This window comes from Spermophilus citellus (genome assembly GCF_964194105.1).
Source record: "Spermophilus citellus genome assembly, chromosome: 3".
Lineage (NCBI taxonomy): Eukaryota > Metazoa > Chordata > Mammalia > Rodentia > Sciuridae > Spermophilus > Spermophilus citellus.
In genome coordinates, this window is record NC_138184.1 from 51,206,353 (window position 1) to 51,230,172 (window position 23,820).

The 23,820-nt window shown below is 45.1% G+C and overlaps 1 protein-coding gene across 1 annotated transcript in view; it reads right to left on the minus strand.

Annotated features, from left to right (window-relative positions):
• SH3BP5 (SH3 domain binding protein 5) overlaps positions 1-23,820 on the minus strand; it is a 71,854-nt gene that overhangs the window by 40,027 nt on the left and 8,007 nt on the right. The window contains exon 3 of the mRNA XM_081287000.1: positions 7,045-7,173. Coding sequence (XP_081143126.1) covers positions 7,045-7,173 — 129 coding nt within the window. The remainder of the gene's footprint in view (positions 1-7,044; positions 7,174-23,820) is intronic.

Consider the following 23,820-nt stretch of genomic DNA (forward strand, 5'->3'; position numbering starts at 1 on the left):
TCCATCCATTTAGAGCCTTTACCACATTATCCCTTGGGGCTTTGAGAACTTTGGATCATGCAAAAGATAAATCAGCTTCTCTCTCCTCATTTTTGACCCTCTTTACAGTCGGTCCTTGGAAATATCTTAGTATGTGCCCGGTCTGCCTGGGTCCACTCTTCTATGATCTCCATGTCTTACCTATCTCCCTCCTGACCAGCAGAAGTCTGTTTCTTATTCTATTCCTAGGAATTTTTTGTTATGGTTGTCTTTTTTAAAAAAAAATTAAAGCAGCAAATATACAGTATTTGAAACAAAAACAAAAACTGAGCATTGTGGCGCACACCTGTAATCCCAGCAGCTCAGGAGGCTGAGGCAGGAGGATCACAAGTTCAAAGCCAACCTCGGCAAATTAGTGAGGCCCTAAGGAACTCAGTGAGATCCCATCTTAAAAAGGGGGGGGGGAGGTGTGCTGGGAATGTGGCACATTGGTTAAGTATCCCTGGATTCACTCCCATTACCAAACAACAAAAACATCTGGGGACATAGGTAGAGCATCTGCCTAGCATTCATGATGCCCTAGGTTTCATCTCTAGCACTTGGGGAGAGAGGAGTGGGAAAAAAAATACAATTGGAATACCTGACATTTCTCTGATCCAAATGCTTTAAATGTACTCATTCAATCATTATGGTAAATTTCAGAGATGTGCACATTATCTCTCCCCCCATTGGGACTGGCCATGTGACTTACTATGGCTCCCAGGATGTCAACACATGCGAAACTCAGACACTTGGGAAGAGCATGCCCTTTGTGTTCCTGGAATCCAAATGCCATGTGAAAAGGACCAGGCTGGCCTGTTTGTTGACAAACACATGTGGCCCAGTCACCCCTGCTAGCCTAGCTGACAACCAACCGCTTGACAGATGAGGCCACCCGAGATCAGCCAGCTCCCAGCCAAACCTCCAGCTGATTGTGTATGCATGAGATCCAAGGTCAGAAAGACTGCCCAGCACAATCATGACTACAGGGAAGTTTTAACTACTCTCTTTTGTGGTGGTTTGGTTTGTAGCAAAAGTTAACTGATACCAGAGACTTGGGAGGCTAAGGCAGGAAGATCAAGAGGCTAAGGCAGGAAGATGGCCAAGTTCAAGGCCAGCCTATGCAATTTGACAAGACTCTGTCTCCAAATAAAAAATGAAAAAGGCTGGGGCTGCCGTTCCTCGGGGGAGTATCCCTGGGTTCAATCCCCAGTACAATAAACAAAAACTGATTAATCCCAGTGGCTCGGGAGGCTGAGGCAAGAGGATTGCAAGTTCAAAGCCAGCCTTGGCAGTCTTAGGGAGGCCCTAAGCAACTCAGTGAGACCCTGTCTCTAAATAAAATATGTAAAAAGGGCTGGGGATGTGGCTCAGTGGTTAAGCACCCCTGGGTTCAATCCCCAGTACCAAAACCAGAAACTGACATACAAATTCATTTTGTGGATGAAGAAATTGAGGCACAGAGGTGAAGTGACCTACCCAAGGTCCCAGGGCTGTTAAGTGCAGTGGGATTTGAAGCCAGGAGGCCTGGCTCCAGAGGCCAAGCTCTGCCAGCTGTCCTACAGCTAAGTCACTCCACATGATTCCAACGTTTCCCTGCTCACCTACTCTCCTAAAGGAGGTTAAAGGTAGACCATGGCCTTAGGTGGCCTTCTAAGCGCCCAACAGGTGATGTGGAACTCTGAATGACCTTTGCCATTTTGCATTCTCACTGCTCTTCAGGTCTGCAAAGTGCTCTGCTCTCTTCTGACTCATTTCCACCAAATAAAATTAACAAAGCTGCCCAACACCCAAGGATGAATGAACAAAATGGTAAATACAAAATAGACTCCTGTCTTTAAAAAAAATTCTGATGCATGGTAAAATATAGATTTACTTTTTTTTTTTTTTTTTTTTTGGTACCAGCAATTGAACCCAGGGGTCCTTAACCACTGAGCCACATCCTCAGCTTTTTTTTTTTTTTATTTTGAGACAGGGTCTCCTAAGTTGCTTAGGGCCTTGCTAAGTTGCTGAGGTTGGCCTTGAACTTGCATCAGCCTGCCTCAGCCTCCTGAGCCTCTGAATGGATGAATATTTTGAAGACATTCTGTTAAGTCAAATGAGCCAGTCACAAAGAAAAACTGTATGATACCTCAAGACTTAAGATACAGCTACATCAATGTTTATAGCAGCTCAACTCACAAGAGCTAAGGTATGGAACCAACCTAGTGCCCTTCAATAGATGAATGGTTAAAGAAAATGTGGTATATATATACACAATGGAATATTATTTGGCCATAAAAAGAATGACTTTATGACATTTGCCAATAAATGGATGAATCTGGAGGCTATAATACTAAGTGAAATAAGCCAATCCCAAAAATCTAAATGCCAATGTTCTGATATATGGTTGCTGGCACACAACAGGTTGGGGTAGGGAATAGAAGTTCACTGGATTAGACAAAGGAGAGTGAAGGGAAGAGAGGGGGATGGGAATAGGAAAGACAGTGGAGTGAATGGAACATCAATTTCCCATGTTCATATATGAACACATGCCCAGTGAAACTCCACGTCAGGTCAACCACAAGAATGGGAAATTATACTCCATGTATGTGTGATATGTCAAAAACTTTAGTGTCATGTATATCTAAAAACAATAAATTTTTTAAAAGCAAATTAATCTTTGAAAAATTAAAGACTCAGATGAGCTCACCTAGAGTAGTCAAACTCACAAAAATAGAAAGCAGAATAAGGGTTTCCAGGGGCTGTGGGAAGGGAGGAAACAGGAGTTAGAATGACACAGAATTTCAATTTGGGAAGATGAAAAGTTAGAGAGATGGATGGTAGTCAAGGCTGCACAGGAACATGAATGTACTTAATGCCACAGAACTATGCACTCTAGCTGGGCACACTGTAATCCCAGTGGCTCAGGAGGCTGAGGCAGGAGGACTACAAGTTCAAAGCCAGCCTCAGAAACTTAGCAAGGTCCTAAGCAACTCAGTGAGACCCTGTTGCTAAATAAAATATAAAGAGGGCTGAGATGTGGCTCAGTGGTTAAGCTCCCCTGGATTCAACCCCCACTATAAAACACCACCACCAACAATGAACTATTACACTCTAAAAAGGTTAGAGTGGCCAGGCACAGTGGTGCACAACTGTAACTCCAACAACGAGGGAGGCTGAGGCAGGAGGGTCTCAGGTTTGAGGCCAGCGTTAGCAACTCAGGGAGGCCCTGTCCCAAAAATAAAATGAAAAGCAAAAGGGCCGGTGACGTAGCTCAATAGCAAAGCATTTTCCCAGCATATGCAAAGTCCTGGATTTAATCCTTAGTACCAGTTACATACACACATAAATAATGGGTAGGATGGTAAATTTCATGATGATTTACAATACTTTTAAAACAGGAAAACAAAAACAAAGGTTGGACCTGCAGTGATAAAATGCCAGATACAAGGTCACTGTGAGATCAGTTAGTCCCCAGAGAGCAACCAAAGCAAAAGACCACTTGGTGCTCCTGAGTCACAGGGGCCCTGACCCTGTCTGACCTCTCCCACCGCACCCCGACAGTCAGATGGGCTAGCAGATGTGTCAAAGCAGCTTTGAGCACAATCTCAGGCCTGGTCTAAGTTGTCCAGGATGGTCTCAAACTTGTGATCCTCCCATCTCAGTCTCCCAAGTAACTGGAATCACACGTATGAGCCACCAAGCTGATTTTTTTTTTTTTTTTTAAGAAAAGCTGAAATTCAATCTCAAGGACTCCATTATCAGACACATTATATGAGTCCCGAGAACAATGCTGGTCCCTTGGCCATCTGCATTTCATGGATGAGGACAGATATCTGAAAGGAGCCTCTTTGAAGGCATCTCTCAGGCACCAACCTTGCTGGGCAGTTCGGTTTATAAACATAAAAAGGAAGGGGGTTGGAGATGAGGCCGAAGGAAGAAAACAGGAAGCCGCACTTGGCAGCAGCTGGAGGTGGAAGTGACCTTTCACCATCAGGAAGGTCCGAGGAACCTTCACACCAACTGGCACAAGCCCAGGTGAGCCCCCGTCCAGAGAGGAAATGCACCATCTGTGCCAGCCTTGGCCCCTCAAGCACCCTTCAGGTTCCCAGCTAGAGATCAGCAAGGTCACTTGGGCTGGGGATCACCTCACCGTCTTCACCCTCATTCCTCCCTCCACAGGGAGGGCTCGCAGGCACAGAGCTGGGCAGGATTCCCTCAGGGTTCATCTTGGCATCTTGCGACCAGGAATGCGTCAGTCACCTCCAAGGACCTGATCAGACCCGATGACTAATGACTATTGTCCTTACTGGGCAAAAGGAGGGATGAGGAGGAGGAAAATCTGGGCCCAATGGCACACGCCTGTAATCCCAGTGGCTCGGGAGGCTGAGGCAGGAGGATCGAAAGTTCAAACCCAGCCTCAGTAAAAGCGAGGCCCTAAGCAACTCAGCAAGACCCTGTCTCTAAATAAAATAGAAAAAGGGCTGAGGATGTGGCTCAGTGGTTGAGCACCCCTGGGTTCAATCCCTGGGACCAAAAAAAAAAAAAAAAAGTAACCGGAGAAGGCCTCATTTTCAAAATTCCACTTAAGCAGAAACTAAAAGACAGGGGAGTAGGCCCTGAAAACACGAGGACTAGGGCAATGCCAGAGAGAACAGCCAAGTTTAAAAATCCATAAGCAGAGGGCAGGTTTGACATCAGCACAGCCAAAGCAGGACACCATCCATCAGCCGGGGCGGAGGCCCTGGACACAAAGGTCGCTGACATTTCCAAGGCCTGAACTCAGGGGATCAGGCAGGGAAACTTCAGGCAGGGAAGCCACTACTGCATCTCCAGGGGAATGTTTTCAGACTTTTCTTGGATCCTTTCTCCTCCAGAAAAACTTCATGGCCTGCTTTTAGCACGGGCTGAATATCCCTATCCAAGATGCTTGGGCCCAGAGGCATTCATTTCATTTTTTCTCCCAGATTTCTGAATATTTGTACGTACTTAATGAGACATCCTGGGAAGGGGACCCAAGTCAAGACAGGAAATTCATTTACATTTCATATATACCTTATAAGCACAGCCTAAAGGTAATTTCATATGATATTTTTATTAATTTTGTGCACAAAACTAAGTTTTGTGGTGTGTGATTTCCTACTTCTGGCACGCTGGAACTCGGAGTTTTGGATTTGGGAGTGTTTCAGATTTCAGATGTTTGGATTAGCAAAACTTAATCTGTAGATACTTACAGGCTAAGAATCGGCAGAAAATAGATTCAAGTGTTAAAGACTCTTCATGATCTCCTTGGTATTCTTTCAACATTTCCATGGAATGATCTGAAATTTCTATTCAAGCCTAACCTGAGCCCTTCCCACTTCAATCTTAGGTCCCAGGGGCAAGGGGATGGGGCTCTGAACACGACACTTTGAAGGGACAATGCTTTAGGGTTTTGGAACCTGTGGGGATGGAAAGTGTCATCTGAGAAGGATTTCTTCTCCCTGGAACACAGGACACCTGGGCCGGTCCCAGAGGGAGGTGGAAAGAGGGGGCTCAGTGCAGACCAATCAGTAATCGGGACTCGATTGTCCAGCCCAGTTTACCCAGCCAGGAAGAAAGGGATCCCTCCAGAGAGCCATTCTGTGTAGGAATCAAGGCAACATATATGTCATGGCAAGGTCCAACATGAAACCTCAGTTCAGGGATCAGAGTACTAAACCCTAATGCAGAGACAGGGTCTCAGCCAGGTGCGGTGGTACACGCCTGTCATCCCAGTGGCTCCAGAGGCTGAGGCAGGAGGATCTCGAGTTCAAAGCTAAGCCTCAGCAACTTAGGCCCTAAGCAATTTATGGAGACCCTGTCTCTAAATAAAATACTTTTAAAAAGGGTTGGGGATGTGGCTCAGTGGTTAAGTGCTTCTGAGTTCAACTCCTGGTACCAAAAACAAAAAACAAAATGAGAAGAGACAGGGTCTCAGAGGAATGGCCAAAGCAACAAGGAGATCCCTCAATGAGAAATCAGAGACGTGCTCAAGAGCGGGGAATAAAGAATAGTTATATCCTGGTCCCTCATGCTCCATGGGTCCGATTGTATTGTTCCTAGATTTGTGGGACTTAGCTTCCTGTATTGAAATCTCTCCCCGAACCCTGTGCCCCAAATATGCTGCGCGCGCGCGCACACACACACACACACACACACACACACACACACACACACACACTGGGTTCTCAAAAACATTTTTTGTAGTTGCTCACTAAATAAATATTCTCTTTCAAGCAGAGACTATCAGAGACCGTGTCCTCTGTCACAGAATACGAGAGGGATGGCACCTGGTCATTTGTTACTGAAGTACAAATTGGACCAAATGCTTTTGGAGGAAATCTAAACGCTCATCTCAAGACACCACAGGGCCGGTGTTTCGTGCTGGAGAGTCCATGGAGGACGTCAAGGGGGCTAAGGCATGTGAAAAGCCCCAGCCCAGAGCCTGGCACTCAGCAGGCACCAGGAACTCTGCAGGGCTCTTTTCCTTCCCTGTTCACAGGGCCCAGGAGAGGTGACTGAGTAGAACGAGTAGCATACTGTATCACATCCGTGGTGAGGCAAGCACATGAGGAAACCAGAGCCAATTTCCACATGGCCCCCACAAATCACCCTATGATAGCTGTCCCCACCCCACTGCTTCGTTGGGTCCTCAGGACAAAGAACCAGTGTCTCCAGGGAGTGCTCTTCCTGCTGCCTCCAGACAGTGCCAGGAGAGGAGGAGGAATGTCTGGTGCTTTGCACGTGTCCATAGAGGACCTAGCTGCCCAACTCAGGGGACCTGGGTACCAACCCCGCCCATTCGTAGGATCATTCATATGCCAGCAGCCACATCCCGTGAACAGGGCTGAGAGCTATCAGTAGGAATGACTCAGATCAGAGGAGGGAGTAGAGGCTGATTTCCAGTGCAGCCATGTCCACGGTCACAGCGCGTCTAACCTTCAACAGGTGACAGGGAAAACAAAAGGTGTCCCCCTACACATGTGGCTGCGGTGGCAGGTACTGGAAGGGGCAATGGCTTACCTGCCTCGCCACCCTCCGCGCCTCCCAGTAGGGCTTGGAGTCCTCCACAGCTTTGCCAATCTTCTTCACCATTTCATCCAGTTTCACCGTTGCCTCCACCAGGACAGAGCGGAACTTCTGACGAGCATCCTGCAGCCAGGGGGAGTGGGGGAGATACAGGTCAGGCATGAGCCGGCTCCACCAAACCAGGAACACCTGGGGCTCTTCCCACCATACGAACCCCCCCATTAACATTCTCACAAGACAGTGTCTAGATCAGCACCAAAGAACTGTCTGCCATGGTGTAAATGACCTGGAATTGGAGCTGGGTGCGGTGGTGCCCACCTGTAATCCCAGCAGCTCAAGAGGCTGAGGCAGGAGGATCACAAGTTCAAAGCCAGCCTCAGCAACTTAGCGAGGCTCTAAGCAACTCAGCGAGACCCTGTGTCTAAACAAAATACAAAATAGGTCTGAGGATGTGGTTCAGTGGTTAAGTGCCACTGGATTCAATCCCTTATACAAAAAAGACCTAGAATCAGCCTTGTCTGAGGTGGTCACTGATAGCCACCTGTGGCTATTGATCACTTGAAACTGGCCACTATGACTTAAGGAAATAAGTGTACAATTTAATTACTTGAATTTTAAAAATGAGTGTGGCCAGGGACCCACTATACCATGGTATAGTGGTATATTGGACAATACAGTGTAAGTTCTGTGGCCTGGTGTGGTGGCAGCACACCTGTGATCCCAGTGACTCAGGAGGCTTCCAAATTGGAGGCCAGCCTCCAAAACTTAGCGAGGCCCTAAGCAACTCTCTCTAAATAAAAAGTAAGAAGGGCTGGGGATGTGGCTCAGTGGTAGAGTTCCCCCAGGTTCAATTTCCAGGACCATAAATCCCCCTCCCCCCGCCCACACACATTCTGTACAGGTCCTCAGTTGTGCCAGTTGCCCTCTCAGTCTATATGACTGTGCCATATCCCACACTCCCTCAAAGCCCTCGACCTCCTGACTCGGTCAACCCTCAACTCTGGGTGCAAATCAATTGCAGACCAGACCCTGTGCTGGGACAAGGTATGGTCCTGCCCTCACAGCACTTCCAATCTGGTGGATGAGGCAGGTGTTACAGCCCATTCTGGAAACGCCAGGGCTACAATGGGAATGGTATGGGTGTCACGGATCCCAGCTGCAGTGAATCTGGCCAGCCTGGGTATTAGAGGTAGACTCATGGAAAACCTCCAGAGTCGTAGGATCCACCAGACACTTGAAGCACAGGTGATGATGTGGGGAAGGAAGCAGAAATACCAGGTCCCAAGCAGGCAGCACAGCCCATGCTCAGCCAAAATGGGGCAGGCAGTGGCATGGCATCTGCAAGACACCACGTTCTGAAATGTGGAAAATGGCAAGAGATAAGGGCGGCCACCCATCCTGGAGACAGCAACCAGCAACCTGATTCCCAGTGCGGAAATAAGAATTTGGGCTGCGACAAGAATTTGGAAGGAAGCAGGACCCAATGGCGCACGCCTGTAATCCCAGAAGCCTGGGAGGCTGAGGCAGGAGGATCGTGAGTTCAAAGCCAGCCTCGGCAACTTAGCAAGGCTGCAGACAACTCAGTGAGACCCTGTGTCTAAATAAAATATTAAAAAGGGCTGGGGATGGGGCTCAGTGGTTAAGTGCCCGATACCAAAAATAAAAAATAAAAATAAAATTTAAAAAAGAGGAAGGAAAGTAATGGTGCCAGCCTTAATCACATCATAAAAGTTCAGAAACCCGACCCAGAAGATACAAGGAGGGGAAGAAATGAAGAAATCTAGTCCCAGGTTTAGGAGGACATACTGGGGGATTAGGTCAGTACTTTCTACTCCTTTTCCTTTGGCATTTACTTGACAGAGTGACACCACACTTGGGTATGTGTGTGTGTGCATGCACCCACGTACACACACGCATATGTGAGCGCACAGGAGTTTGAGAGGGGAAATGAATACCCGGAGAAGAACAACGCATGACCCAGGGGCTTCCCCAAGACTGAACAGACCCTGCTGGCAAAACCCGGGTTCCTTCTTCACAATTAACGACCTGAAGATCCAACTCTACGTACGGAATTGACTGGGGCCCCCTGGGACTGAAGGAGTCCGATTCTTCCAGTTCACCTCTGAGATGTCAAGCTGTGGGCTTCCTACATGGGTCTGGAAATGAAATGTTGCTAGCTGTTATGGTTCACATGTGAGGTGTCCCCCAAAAGCTCATGTGGGAGACAACGCAAGCAGGAGAGAGGTGAAATGATTAGATTAGGAGAGCCTTAACCCAATCAGCAGAGTGACCCCCCCCCATGGGATTCACCCAGTGGTGGCTGAAGGTGGGTGGGGTGTGGCTGGAGGAGGTGGGTCCCTGGGGGCGTGTCTTTGGGGTATATATTTTGTCCCTGGAGAGTGGAGTCTCTCTCTGCTTCCTGGGTGCCAGGTCCCCAGCTGCTTTCCTCTGCCACACCCTGCTGCCTCACCTTCAGGCTCCCCAAAATGGAGTCAGCCATCTATAGACGAAGACCTCTGAAACCATGAGTCCCCCCAAATGAACTTTTCCTCCTCAAAATTGTTCTTGTCGGGCTTTTTGGTCACAGAGGCGAAAAAGACGACACTGGGATTCCAGGGTATGAGGCTATGACCTTGGCCTCCCCTGGGAGTCCCCTGGGCTCTTGAGTCCAAGTCCCACTTCTGACACAGGTTCTGTCCCCAGGGCTGTGCCACCATCAGCATCCTGATCTTTTCTGCCTTCTTTCCTATCAGATCAGGCCTGAAATCATCTGCTACAGCCTCTGAAGGCAGAGAACAAGATGAGATTTGTTCTCCAGGGGAAGGGCTGCAGATGTCTCACGAGAGCCCAGGGAACAGCAAAGCCCCACAGACCTTCTGCCAGACTGAGCTTTGAAAAAAGTGGGTGGTAGTTTATTTCAAGGCCCAGGATTTTAATCAGAGACAGATTCTTTGGTGGCCTATGAACTACCTGTATCACCTATAAAACTGTTACTTTCCATCTTCTAGAGAGAGCTGTTAGAAGAATGAAAGGGGAAATACAAACATAGGACACTTAATAGGCTGGACGTGGTGGTGCATGCCTGGAATCCCAGCGGCTCGGGAGACTGAGGCAGGAGGATCGTGAGTTCAAAGCCAGCCTCAGCAACTTAGCAAGGCCCTAAGCAACTCAGCAAGACCCTGTCTCTAAATAAAATATAAAAAGGTATGGGGATGGGGCTCAGTGGTTAAGCACCCCTGGGTTCAATTCCTGGTACAACAAACCAACCAACCTAACAGTACCAGGGCCAGAAGAGACGCTCAACACTTGCACACATGGTATACAGACAGACCCATGAAACTATTAACACCTAGGAGAGGTGGCAAAGGGTAGCTGACATGATGGGCATAATAACCTGTTACACTATGAAGACAGAAGCTTTGCAAAAATGCAAGCACACACAGGACTGAATCCTCAAGTCAGCGCTGAGTGTAGGCAGTGTCATCCCTATCCACGTTCAAATCAAAGTGAGGAAACTGGGTGCAGTGGCACACACCTATGATCCCAGCAACTGGGAGGCTGAGGCAGGAGGAATGCAAGTTTAAAGCCAGCTTCAGCAACTTAGTGAGGCCCTATGCATCTCAGGGAGACCTTGTCTCTAAATAAAATGCATTTAAAGGGTAGAGGGCTGGGGATGTGGTTCAGTGGTTAAGCATCTCTGGGTTCAAACACACACACACACACACACACACACACACACACACACACACACACGGCTGAGCAAGGAAGGCATTTGAACTTTATCCCAAGCACAATAGGGAGTCAGTGTTTTTTTGTGGGGGGGAGGGGGTGGGCAAGGGAGATTATTGTTTGCTTATATTCTTTCTTTGCAGATTTTCTGGTTCATGACTGAGATTCTATCTCCCTTCCTGTACTAGACTCCTTCCCACTTCTCTTCTTTCAGCCCTAAATCATTTCATAATCCAACCTTTTAACCTGGATCAACGTGATTGGGTTTCTTCCAAACGTCCATCTCACATTATTTCCCATGCACCCTCGTGAGAAATAACTGAAGACGGCATGCTGCCGCAAAACGGAAGAGAAAATTAGTTTACTGGATTTTCTCAATGGTGCAGAGCAATCACAGAGCCGTGATAAGGTAATCGCTCAATGCTGACCACAGTGTAATTCCGTTGGGAGGACAGGGGATGGGAAAAGTGGGTACGTGGTAGAGACAGAGGGAAGAGATGAAAATCTCATGTTCCATGGCAGAGTATCAGCAGTAACTCAAACTGGAAACCAAGAAGTTGTCGCCCAATACATAATGTTTAGTCACAGAGGTACATATGTCAATAATCAGTTGAAATACATTAAACAGATACAGTAAAGTACCTCTTGGGAAAGAAGTGGGGGTGAGGGGTTGGGATCCTATTGGGATTCTAGTTCATCTTTTTTGCATATAGTGCAAGAGAGGTATTGGAGGTTGAACCCAGGGCACTCTACTACTAAGCTTTTTTTTTTTTTGGGGGGGGGTACTAGGTATTGAACCCAGGGATACTTTACCACTGAGCCACATCCCCAGCTATTTTTATTTTGAGTCAGGGTCTCACTGAGTTGCTTAGGGCCTTGCTAAGTTGCTAAGGCTGGCTTTAAACTTTTGATTCTCCTGCCTCAGCATGGAGGTGCACACCTATAATCCCAGCAGCTCAGGAGGCTGAGCAACACCTTGTTTTTAATTGTAGTAAAATTGCATGAAGAATTTTTATAAACAGGAATATGACCTGATCGGGTTTGGTTGTTACCCAGCTGCAGAGTATTTAAAAGAGTCTTTAGGCGATTCTTCAGGGCCCTTCAGCCTGGATAACACCCTTTTGCAACTATGTATTTAGTATGTGACCAAAGGATTCTGACCCCAAGAGATTGATTGGACACCAGTATCTCTTTCTTAAAGTGTGGTTGTGCACCCAGGCTGATGGATGACTGGCTGATGGCCACCCAGAGACAGGCTTCTTCATCCAAGATGCTAAAGCTAAACACACACACACCCTTTAAAAAAAAAAAAAAAAAAGCTAAACACAAAGCCAGTCTTCCCCGATAGGACCCAGCAAACCCAGGCCTTTCACTTTCCCAGGGGAGCACAGTTAATCAAACAATAATTCTCCAGAAGTACTGTGATATAGTAGCCCACAAACCAAAATCTTTCCTGCTTGCCTAACCCAATATCCCTGATCTTCCCTGGGCCTCCTCCCCACTTCTCAGCTCAGTCCCTGATGAAGCAACTCTGGTCCCAGACGTGGTCATGTGACCCAATCTGGACATGCAGACTCCTGGCCACAGTGACTAGAGCTGGGGAGAAACAGGATTCCTCTGAATCAATGAGACTGCATTCTGGGACTTCTCTGAAACTATCAGAAACAGGGAGGCTTCCCCACTCAGATGGCTGAAAGGAAGGAGAGGAAGAGGAAGGCATATATATATATATATATATATATATATACATACATATATATATACACATACATATATATATATATATACACACTATCATTCATATATATATATTCTTTCATATATATATATTCTTTCATATATATATATATTCTTTCATATATATATATATTCTTTCATATATATATATATTCTTTCATATATATATATATTCTTTCATATATATATATATTCTTTCATATATATATATATTCTTTCATATATATATATATTCTTTCATATATATATATATTCTTTCATATATATATATATTCTTTCATATATATATATATTCTTTCATATATATATATATTCTTTCATATATATATATATTCTTTCATATATATATATATTCTTTCATATATATATATATTCTTTCATATATATATATATTCTTTCATATATATATATATTCTTTCATATATATATATATTCTTTCATATATATATATATTCTTTCATATATATATATATTCTTTCATATATATATATATTCTTTCATATATATATATATTCTTTCATATATATATATATTCTTTCATATATATATATATTCTTTCATATATATATATATTCTTTCATATATATATATATTCTTTCATATATATATATATTCTTTCATATATATATATATTCTTTCATATATATATATATTCTTTCATATATATATATATTCTTTCATATATATATATATTCTTTCATATATATATATATTCTTTCATATATATATATATTCTTTCATATATATATATATTCTTTCATATATATATATATTCTTTCATATATATATATATTCTTTCATATATATATATATTCTTTCATATATATATATTCTTTCATATATATATTCTATCATTCATATATATATTCTATCATTCATATATATATATTCTATCATTCATATATATATTTTCTATCATTCATATATATATTTTCTATCATTCATATATATATATTCTATCATTCATTATATATATTCTTTCATTCATATATATATATTCTTTCATTCATATATATATATTCTTTCATATATATATATATTCTATCATTCATATATATATATATATATATAGAGAGAGAGAGAGAGAACCCAGAGGCCACATCCTCAGCCCATTTTTATATTTTATTTTGAGTCAGGGTCTCACTGAGTTACTTAGGACCTTGCTAAATTGCTGAGGCTGGCTTTGAACTTGCGATCCTCCTGCCTCAGCCTCCTGAGCCCCTGGATTACAGGCGTGGGCCACCAAGCCCAGCATAGACCAATAACCCTTGAGCCCATACTCCTCCTGCCTCAGTCACTCCCTGCCCCTTTGCTTTTTGTTTTATTCAAGTAAGTTGGAATCGGGTTTCCATCACTTGGCATTGAATTAAGCCTTTAAAACACATGCAACTGAAAAACAGACCTTCAGGTAAGTCATACTAAGGTAGCTAGGGAGGCAAGGGCCCATCTACATTCCACACATGGCAGGGCACTGTAATTAAATACAGTTAACTGCTGGAGGCTTCTGTCCCTGTCAATAAAACCATGCTTATAAGAAGCAGAGTGGGTGGAATTTAACTCAACCTAACTTTGTAAAGATTTCTTTCAATTCATCTTAATAACAGCCTGCCACATCTTAAAACCAGCTTACCACAATGGGACTTGGGTGCTTTTCTTTGGGGGGGGGGCGTTTTCTAGTCCAAGAAAAGGCTTAACCATGATCCCTGGTCTCCTCTTATGACAGGCAAATGTGATCTCCAAGATCAGAGCCAGGGAAGCTGTTTTCCCTGCAGGAAAGAACCCATGGAGGAGTTGTTCAGGACCAACTCCTGAGAGAAGTAGCAGAACTTTTACCAGCCAAGAAAAGGAGCCCTTGGCAACCCCAGGGCTGTTTAGCAGCTATCTGACTCTACCATTGCCCCACGAAATTTTAACATGGTCCCCTCTGCTGGGACGAGGTCTCAGATCTTCCCAGCCGAAAACCAAGTCTCACTGGCTAGGTGACTCAGAGGGAGGGCAATTTATTCAATCAAAGAATTGCTGATGGTGGCTGAGCAGTCTCCGTTTCAATGTGTCAAAAATACAGTCCCATATCAGATAAGAACTGTAGCTAATCCAAGCCAGCCAGAGCCAGTGTGTGCCTTGGAAAAAGAGTCCCTGTTTTCTGGCCAATACGTTGACCTAAGACTCAATCAACTGGCTTGTAAACTGAGAACGATGGCCTTTCCCTTCACAACCGTGTCCCCAGAACCAAGAGAGATTAAGATAGGATGATGGTCGGTTTGTTTTTTTTTTTAAAATAACTGTCCTACATAGTACAGATGACATACACTTCAAAGGCTCCTTAGTAATGCCATTTATAAATATGCTGCTTCAGCGTGTGCAGAGAGATTTCACAGGCCTGAGCTGAGCCTCACAATGACCCTGAAAGACAGGCTCAGCAAGAAGCGTCATCCTCATGTGCAGATAAGAACCCTGGAGCCTGAGCACTCAGTGGCTCTGCCTAGGTTTGCACAACCCGGCAGGTAAGTGACAGACGGAAGCACCCCTGCCTCACCCTGCAGCAGTTCACCTCAACAGTGGTCTTTTTTTGGTGGTGGTGGGGAGGGGTCCCGGGGATTGAACTCGGGAGCACTCAACATTGAGCCACATCACTCAGTGAGACCCTGTCTCTAAATAAAATACAAAATAGCTGGGGGTGTGTCTCTGTGGTTAAGTGCCCCTGGGTTCAATCCCTGGTACCAAAAAAAAAAAAACAAAAAACAAAAAACAAAAAAGAAAAGAGAAAGAAAAATGTCTTTTCCTTCTAGATTTTTCCATTCATAAAGTTTGCTTTTTGGACAAAGTAAAAATATGAATCGACTTAAAGACCACTATGGAATAAAGAGTAGAAAATGATAAAAGCAGCAAAAGTACTAGAGTTAGGAAAATGCCACTCTAGAGCAATGGCCCTGACCCTTTGGCAGGAACTTTCTAGAATCAGGATAAATGGCATCAAACATTCTCTGACTCACTGATGGGTGATAAGGTGCCTCCATGGCTTCTATACTGACTAGAAAGCATGCTTTCTAAACCCTTCCAATCTGTTCTCAAGAGCACATGGGGCAGCTACTAAAATACACAAAGAAACCTCTTCAAACAGGGCTTGGGAGGAATGGGGAGGATAAGCCCTCTCCACGCTGCCTGATGGAGCTTCCTTTATCTGCCATCCAATAACATAGCCCTAGCCTCGGGTGGTTAAATGAACACTCCATGTGACTCGTACTACAGCGATATTTTGCTTCATTTTGATGAGTTTCAATAATTTAAAAAGCTGCATGTGGCTATCGGCTGCCACACTGGACAGCTCAGGCCTAGCCCTGGAGCCTTCACTTGGGGATGGCGCCATGCTCTTCCAGCCCCGCTCGATGCCTTCCTTCCTTGCTTGCTGGTTTATCTTCTCTCACCCCAGTTCCCACAGGGAGGAGCTCTCCCAGCCCAGTGAGAAGGGGAGCCAGAGCAATCTGATTCTACCTTAGGAATCCTGCAGCAGAGCGGAAGCCCAGACTACCAGGGTAGGGCAGCCTGCCAAGAGAGAGAAACCAGAGGGTGCAGGAGCCAGGGCCCAGGCAGAGGTGGAGGAGTCGGGGGAGGCTGAAGACTACCAGGGAGCTGGAGCCAGAGCCAGCCACTCCAAGGGCCAACCTCCCAGTCATCATGCAGGCCCCACTCCATGAGGCGGGAAGAACTTGGTGAAAATAGCCCCACATGACTGAAAAATGAATGGAAAGAAAGAGGAGGACAGTGTGGGGGGACCAGGAGGGACTTCAGGGCCACTGCCAGAGGCCAGTGACCCAATCCCGGACTCCTTTCTTCTTGCATCTCAAGCCCTGACCTGGCCACTTGGAGGGTCTGCCAAACCCACTGCCTTCTGTGAGGACCGTCACCCACACAACAGGGGAGTCTCGATGCCATGTTTCTGATACACGCCTCTCTCCTGGGGATCAGAACGGGAGCCAGAAGAGGGAGGGACAGTGAAAGAGATTAGAGAAAAAAGAAAATGAATGTAGAGAAAACCAGGAGGTAAGCTGGGTGCAGTGGCACACACCTGTAGTCCCAGAGGTTTGGGAGGCTGAGGCAGGAGGATGGCGAGTTCAAAGCCAGCCTCAGCAACTTAGTGAGACCCTAAGCAATTTAGCTGTCTCAAAATATAAAAATGGGCTGAGCATGCGGCTCAGTGGCTAAGTGCCCCTGGGTTTAATCCCTGGTACCACAATACCAAAACAAAACAAACCAAACAAAAGAACAGTAGGTAACAGAGAAGGGGTGTGTGATTATCTGGGGTCCCGGTTATGATCATGCAATAACAAGGTTATCTAATTTATCATCAAACCAGGAGGCACTCAAAAGGGGCACTGTTAACAACTATGCTGGGACCACAGGCCTAAACCAAGACTGTCAAGGCCAACAAGAACACACGGTGTCCCTAGGCATGAGAGGTGGGGACGCTTGGCTCCCTTGGGTTCCATGAGACTCCTATGACCTTTCTGAAGTTTGAGAGGGCTATGGGACAAAGCACAGGGGCATCTAACCATAGTGTGAGCCTTGCACAGCTCCAGGCCGTGGGTGCCCCCCCCCACTGCCTTCAAACACACACACAGCTTTGGTGACACACTGCCCATCCCGATTCTGAATGAGCAAGAGAAAAGAAAGAAAAGATGGAGGGTCACCACGAGTTCGTCCCTACAATTTCCCTCCTCTGAAGTTAACGAGGGTTTTGGATCCTTTTTAGGCCTCTGTATAACAGATTCCCTCCTAGGCAGGAAGGCACTGCTTTAGAAGTCTGATTTAACGACAATGTTCCCGAGCAAGTCGGGGAGCACCCAGTCCAACCCCCCAAACATCGAAGCCTTCCTCTGCATCTCTGGCCAACATCGAGACTGCACTGCCAAAGGGAGGAGGTGACATTTGGAGGCTGAGTTATGAGAGGTGTTAGGTCTGGGAATGGGGGAAAAATAACTTTTCATTTTAAAATAATTTCAGACTTGGGAAAAAAAATGAAGGTAAGACAAAAATACAAATGTCTTTACCCAGAATATCTAGATGCATATTTTCTAAAGATAAGGCCATTTCTTTATATAACAAAGTAGAAAGATCAAAATCAGAAAATTAGTATTGCTGCAATGCTATTAATCTGATCTATGAGTTTATCCAAATTGTAATCAACTATTCCACTAATTTTTCCCTTTACTGGTTTTACAGTAAAGGGAAAAAAATGTTTTTTCCAGTCTAGGATCCAATCCAGGATTTGCACATTATGCTTATCTGTCCTTTCTCTCTAATGTCCTTTAATCTGAAACAACTCTTTGGTCTTAGTCTTTCATGGCATGCATATATATGTAATAATAGGGGGCAATTATTTTGTAGAATGTGTTAATTTGGAACATTCAATTTCAATTAATCTTTATTTATTTATGTACCAAGGAATGAACTCAGGGGCACTTAACCACTGAGCCACATCCCCAGCCCTTTGCTGTATTTTATTTAGAGACAGGATCTTGCTGAGTTGCATAGGGCCTCGCTAAATTGCTGAGGCTGACTTTGATCTTCCTGCCTCAGCCTCCCAAACTGCTGGGATTACAGAAATGCACCACTGCACCCAACTTCAATTCATCTTTTTGTTGATGTTACATGGGCACAAAAATACCAGAAAGCAATCAAGCCATTACAAAAAGCAAAGTTTAAGAAGCCTGAGGTGCAAAGCACCACAAACAAGGGGAGACATTCATGGGCCCCACAAGGCCCCCCAGGAGGCACAAGGTTTACATAATAACCCTGTGCATGCAGGCTAGCACACCCAGCTAGAAAGACTGATAGGACCCAAAGCTTTATCAGTTGTGACCACACGTTTTTAAACCCACAGGATTCTTTGAGTAAGAGGCAGAATTGCTAAAACCACACGCTGCTCCAAATTCAACAAGTGAGCTATCTCCATGTTTATGCCAAGAGGCTTTAACATAGTTCTTTAAGACTCACTCCCCACCCCCAAAAGTTGAGTTATTAGATTTCAGAAGGATTTTACAACTGATATGTGCAATTATCAGGATGGTATTTCAGCCACCAGCCAAGTTGTTATGAAATACACAGCCCTCGTTAGCGTAAGATTGAGAATCAGGGCAATATGGCAAGTTCACAGCCCAGCCTTGGAATGTTCTAGAGATCATTCAGTGGGGCCTTCATTAGAAGCAGGAGTCCACTGACCACAGCATCCAAGCAAGTCAGCTGTCTCACTTCTGGCTTTTGGACAACCTCCTCCTAACCTCAGTTAATGGTCTTGGAAAGAGAGGAAAGACACAGGATGCAAAAGGGCCACAAAGTTCACTGCTGTAATTTTACAGACCCAGAAGAAACAGTGTCAAAATGGTTGCTTCTCGGAGTAGAACTGGGAATGGGGAGGGGTGAAGCAGAGGACTTTCATTTTTCATTATAATTTCTCAGGGCTTTTTTTTTTTGTTTTGTTTTAATCCTGCTCCAGGTGTGGGGTGCATGCCTGTAATCCCAGCAGCTGGGGAGGCTGAGGCAGGAGGATCATGAGTTCAAAGCCAGTCTCAGTAAAAGCAAGGCCCTAAGCAACTCAATGAGACCCTGTCTCTAAATAAAATATAAAACAGGGCGGGGATGTGGCTCAGTGGTCGAGTGCCCCCGAGTTCAATTCCCTGGTACCCAGAAAGAATAAAATAAAAAGGGCTGAGGATGTGACTCAGTGGTTAAGCACACCTGGGTTCAATCCCTAGTACAAATAAATAAATATTCAGCACAAGTATTGTTTCAATAAAAATAAAAGTCAGTCTACTATGGCATAGATAGATGGCAAAGCTTTTGTATTTCAAGACTGAGGATGCTTCATAATGTATTCAGCATGTGGCTGGATTAAAATCCAACTCCCAGAGCTTCAGAGTATCAGGGCTGGAAATGAGTTTGAGCATCATTTAGCTCAGATGCTCCCATTTCACAGATTGAGTAAAGTTCCTCTTTCGGGTTCTAAACCTGATTGACAACGTGGTTCTCCAATTGCAGGCCTGTGCTCTTTCATTTCACTAACTTTAGTGGAGTCCCAAAATGCCTCTTCTGTGCCCCAAACACACACTATTTAAAAATATCTTGTCTCCAGCCTCATATTCCCGGATTTAAACCCAAGTTCTACCTCCATTGGCTGTGTGACATGGAAGAAATGACTCAGCCTCTCTGCTTGTGTGCTCATCAACATCCTCGAGCTCTTGAATGAACAAGATCAACTCTACAAACTGCTCTACACAATACATAGCACAGAACAAGCTTTTGCTAAATAATTACACAGGTACCATCAGTGACAGGGTGGGAACAACAGGACCAGCACTGGTTGAACATTACCCACCCGGGATCATGCCAGGCATTCTACAAACACCACCTTATTTAATCTTTAATCTTCAACATCCCTGCCAAGATAGGTATTGCCCTTTGCTTTTTTAAGGAAGGAAGGAAATGAAAACCCAGAGGAGCTACAAAACAAACAAAACCAACATGCCAAAACTTACTGCAAGGTGGACAAAGAATTCAAACCCAGCTTTCCTGCACTCCAAACCCATGGCTTTTAGCATCACATGTCATGCAGTTTAGTTTCTATCAGCTAAAGAAAAAAAAAATCGTCAGGCACGGTGGCACACACCTGTAATCCCAGCAGCTAAGGAGGCTGAGGCAGGAGGATCATGAGTTCAAAGCCAGCCTCAGCAACTCAGTGAGGCCCTAAGCAACTTGGAAGGCCCTGTCTCTAAACAAAATATTAAAAATAGCTGGTGATGTGGCTCAGTGGTTAAGTGCCCGGGTGGGGGGGAGGGGGGTGTTCAATCCCTGGTACCCAAAACAAAACAAATACAAGCTGTTCCTTCTGACTTTGGTATGACTGGCTTATCTTGGGACACTAGGAGTGCTAACCAAAGTCCTTTGCTTTGCTGCCTGGTTAACCATTAAAACACCTTGAGAGAACACTGTGAAATGAGGTTGTCTGCCCAGGAAAGGAGGAAAGCCTATGTCCTTGGGTCTCAAAATGAGCCTGGTCTTCACATCACCATGCCGAGAGTGGCAGTTTTCAAACACATCCCAGGGTTTCCTGATGCTGCACCCTGCCCCATCAGGAGGAAGTTCCAAGGCTCAGAGAGAAAAAGTCATGAAGCTTCCACATGGTTGTCTTGGGACCCTATCTCTGGGGGAAGCCACAGGACATAAGGGGATCAGAGTACCTAGACCACCATGCTGGAAAAGTCACTCTAAACACTCTGGTCAATGCCAGCTGAGCTCCTATCCAAGGGCCAGCATGCACTGTTGGACCCATCAGTGGGCTCTTGTGGATGTCCAGCCAAGCTCAGATGACCACAGTCTGGGCTGCAAATGCATGGGGCTCTGGACTAAGCCTCCCTGAACTCCTGACTCACAAATCATGGGCAGAACAGTTGCTTCAAGCTAGTAAGGTTTGGAGTGCGTTGTTATGCAGAAATCATAACCAGAACAAAGAGGAAAATCAACAGCCCCATTTCCTCTTTCTCCCATGACAGTCAAAAAGCAAGGGCCAGATGCACACCTGGAACCCCAGCTGCTCAGGAGGCTGAGGCAGGAGGGTCACAAGGTTCAAAGCCAGGCTCAGCAATTTAGCGAGTCCCTAAGTGACTCAGTGAGACCCTGTCTCTAAGTAAAATACAAAAAAAGGGCTGGGGATGTGGCTCAGTGGTTAAATGCCCCTGGGGTCAATCCCTGAACCAAAAAAAAAAAAAAAAAAAAAAAAGAAAGAAAGAAAGAAAGAAAGAAACCAAGGCTGGGAACACTTAATCTGTGCGTTTCAAATCTATGGAAATGTATCGGAATCCTTTGGCAGGAGGGCAACCAAAGGGCGGGGTGGAAGAAGACAAGCTAACCCCATTCATCATGCTTTGGTTGAGTTTGATGCCAAACAATAAAAGTGCTTATATTAAGTGGGCTCGGCTGTGGTTAGAATAAACAGCGGATATTCCTTTCATTGTCTCCCCACTGGCAGTTAATTTTGGTCAGTGCAAACATTAATATCTCTTAGATAATCTGGCAAAACACAGCAAAAGAAAACTCGGGCAAGAATAGACCCGATTTTTTTTTTTTCTATCTTCCTTTAAGGAAATGAAAGGGGCTGGTTCACTGAACTCTCTAAGAGCTACTTTGCAAGTACCGTGGTGCTCTTGGTTAAAATCCACTGCAAAAAAAAAAAAAAAGAAGAAGCCAGATCGTCTTTACTGTTTGTTAGAAACGTCTATGTGGCCATAGGCAAATTAAGGAACTCTCAAAGAGAAGGGCTGAGCAAAGATACTGGGACGGCTGCCAAACGATGGGGGTGACTAGATGTTTAATTCATCCAGCCAAAACACACACACACACACACACACACACACACACACACACACACACACACACCACTGCGTTAAAAGCCCCTATGATGAATGCTGAGACGGAAAAATAACAGCTCAATATTAAAAGGCTGCAGTCTACAGGGACCAGAGCTCTCTGTCAAGCTGGGATTTGAAGATTCTTATCTACCACAGAGATGGCAACAAATCTGTCAACCTCCATAGCCTGTCTTTTTCTGAGGCAGGGACACACCGTGTATACGTGACTCAGAGGGAAGGCACCTTGGATATATACCTAGGAATACAGTCACAGCCTGCAGGAAAATCAGCTTGTACTACAATAGCAAGCACCCCATCCTGGGATGGGTCCTGGATAAGGATCCAGGACCACCTGCACATCTTCTTATGCGTGTTTACAAATTAAAAGACTTAGAATTTTTTTTTTAAGGCAATAGTCAATTTCAATATTAGATAGCTGCTGGGCGCAGTGGCGCATGCCTGTAATCCTAGCAGCTCGGGAGGCTGAGGCAGGAGGGTTTTGAGTTCAAAGCCAGCCTCAGCAACTTAGCGAGACCCTGTCTCTGAATTTAAAAAAAGGGAGGGGGGGTGGGCGCTGAGGATGTGGCTCAGTGGTTAAGTACCCCTGGGTTCAATCCCTGGTACCTCGGGGGGGGGGGGGGGGAAGAGAATCAACATTAGAAACATTAGATAGCTGTTTCTACGTCCTGGTCAATAACCCCACTAGTATCATTTTGCTAATGCATGAGACTATATAAGACCTGAACCAAGTCTTTGCCCACCTAGAAATTATGTAAATACTCCCATACAGTCAGGAACTAAGTTTGAAGACCTAAATATTCTTAATGTCTGGAGTGTCTTCCACTATTGCATCTTGGTGATTTTTAAAAATATTTTATAAATAAGTGCATACATGAGGGCTTCTTGATTGAAGACCATCCAAAAAAAAAACACCTTTAAAGTACTTTTTATTCCTCCATGAATTATCACAAAGAGAGCTCAACAATGCAGGAATCACTAAGCAAGTCCACCACCATTGGGGGTTATCTACAATCAAGGCAGGAACTATCAATCTGAAGTTCTTCCCTGTAGTCTTCAGGGCTCCTAAAATTCCTTCCACTGAAATGCATTTCTTTAGCTTATAAAGCACTTTTTTGTAATAAGCTTCATATACAGAAGTTATAAAATATGGTCATTATAAATAATTCGGAAAACACCAAAAGACAAAAAATTAAAATCGCCAGTATTCTTAGAGCAAGAACCACCGTGGGGCCAGGTGCAGTGGCACACGCCTGTCATCCTAGTGGCTCAGGAGGCGGCTGAGGCAGGAGGTTCGAAAGTTCAAAGCCAGCCTCAGCAACTCAGTGAGGGTATAACCAACCTAGAGAGACCCTGTCTCTAAATAAAAAAAATAAAGTGTTTGGGATATGGCCCAGTGGTTAAGTGCCCTTGGATTCAATTCCTAGTATTTAAAAAAAAAAAAAATTAAAAATGCTCTCCCTTTTCAATATTCTTCAAGCTGCAGGTGACCTATCATGTGAGCTCTCTTCCTTTGCCACATGGAGGTGTCTGTGGGGTATTCACTTTAGATGACCTGTGCTCTCCAGATCTCCACTCTGATGACCCCCATCCCAACAAAGCCTTGGTGGCCCCCAGAAGAGCCCTGGGGGACCTCTCCTGGCATCTCTGGCTCCATTATAAAAGCACACTTAGACCCAGAGGACGGCAAGCTCCATGATGGCAGGGACATGTCTGATGTTTTGTTGACCAACCAGCATCCCCAGAGCTCCACACTGGACTCGGCCTCTTTTGGTGCTCAGCGCCTGTTGGATTAAGTCCTCGGGGACTATGTTTAGCCAGGGACTTTAAACAGATTGCACCTGTGATCAAGGTAGGGCCTCTCCCAGCCCAGCCCAGCCCACAG